A 1,562-nucleotide genomic window follows, 5' to 3' on the forward strand; every position below is an offset into this window, starting at 1 on the left:
ATGTTTTCCACTTCTCATGAAGCTCCTCTCTATACGACTCCTTGCTGCAGTTTCTAGCGACAAATCCAAACTTTCTCTTCCCTAAGAGAGCAATACACATCGATCGACACTATAAACTATAATTTTCTGAACCAGTTAACTTGATTGGAACAAGTATATCACTGGAACTATCAGATGCACCAATGAAAAGTGGATCACTTTGATCAATTTTAGGCTCCATGATTGATAGGATGTAACTGTAATGTAGATCTAAATCGCGAAGAAAAAGAAGAAACTGAAAAACAGAGATAAAAAATTTACTGAAATAGAGATCTCAAATTGCATAGAGAACTCAGTGAAATAAGATTGAAAACACACTTAGTGTTGAGGTCGTGTCTCTGATAACATGTGAAATAGAAGCATTGCATCCCGATAGCTTGCAATCAAGAAGAAGAAGAACATAGACTGAAGCTGAATTTTTATTATTCTCTATTGAAACTTTACAATTATAAGTCTATTTATAGACTTGAGCTAAGAATGAGCTAAGAATTAAATCATGTATCCAGCTCATTGACATCTCATTGTAACTAACTAATCATTATCTAACAACCTCTAACAACCTTTAAAAACTTCTACAACTAACTCAGTTATCGGGTAACTAACTAACTACTCCTATCAGTATTACACACCAATGGAACAATAGTCGTGTATGTAGTAAAAACAACCAGCCAGGTATAATGACTAAGGTCTATGAAGGTGAGAGAACTAGGACCAGGGAAAACAACTTGCTCGGTAAATTTGAGCTCACTGGTATTTGTCCTGCTCCCCGGGGTATTCCTCATATCACAGTGTGCTTTCCAATTGATGTTGATGGCATATTGAATGTTTCTACTGAGGACAAGACTACTAGACAAAAGAACAAGATCACGATCATTAATGACAAAGGCAGAATCTCCAAGGAAAAGATTGATAAGATAGTTCAAGAAGCAAAAAAATACAAATCTGAGGACGAAGCGCACAAGAAGAAGGTCGATGCAAAGAATGCTTTGGAGAACTGTGCGTACAATATGAGGAACACCATAAAGGATGAGAGGATCGCATCCAAACTTCCTAAAGCTGACAAGAAAAAGATTGAGGATGCCATTAAGCAGGTCATCCAGTGGCTTGATGCCAACCAGCTTGCTGAGTCTAATGAACTTGAGGACAAGACGAAAGAGTTGGAGAACATCTGCAATCCGATTATTTCAAATATATACCAAGGTATTGGCAGTGACATCAGTGCGAACATAGACGATGATGGTCCTGCTCCTTGCAGCGGCAGTGGCACTGGTCCTAAGATTGAAAAGGTAGACTAAGCTATTTTTGTTCCTTATGTTTTGGGTTTTGTCAGTTACTTTTTATCGAGAATACTATCATTTTTTCGGAATTATAATTTCAGATTTTGCTTTATAAAAAAGGTTGAGATTTTACGAAATGACTTCAAACATCGTATATCTGAAGTTGTTTGATATGTCAAATACTAGTGGAAAAATCTTTAATTAGTGGCTATGTATGTCCATTAATCTTCTTGTTGTATCTGCTGC

At 36.6% G+C, this 1,562-nt stretch overlaps 1 protein-coding gene across 1 annotated transcript; it reads left to right on the top strand.

Moving 5' to 3' along the window:
* Positions 1-218: 218 nt before the first annotated feature.
* Positions 219-1,334, top strand: LOC107869158 (heat shock cognate 70 kDa protein 2-like). Its single transcript, XM_016715719.2, has 2 exons — positions 219-232; positions 659-1,334. The coding sequence occupies exons 1-2, from the start codon at positions 219-221 to the stop codon at positions 1,332-1,334; spliced, it is 690 nt and encodes a 229-aa protein (XP_016571205.2).
* The last annotated feature ends 228 nt before the right edge of the window (positions 1,335-1,562 follow it).

This window comes from Capsicum annuum, chromosome 4 (assembly GCF_002878395.1).
Source record: "Capsicum annuum cultivar UCD-10X-F1 chromosome 4, UCD10Xv1.1, whole genome shotgun sequence".
Lineage (NCBI taxonomy): Eukaryota > Viridiplantae > Streptophyta > Magnoliopsida > Solanales > Solanaceae > Capsicum > Capsicum annuum.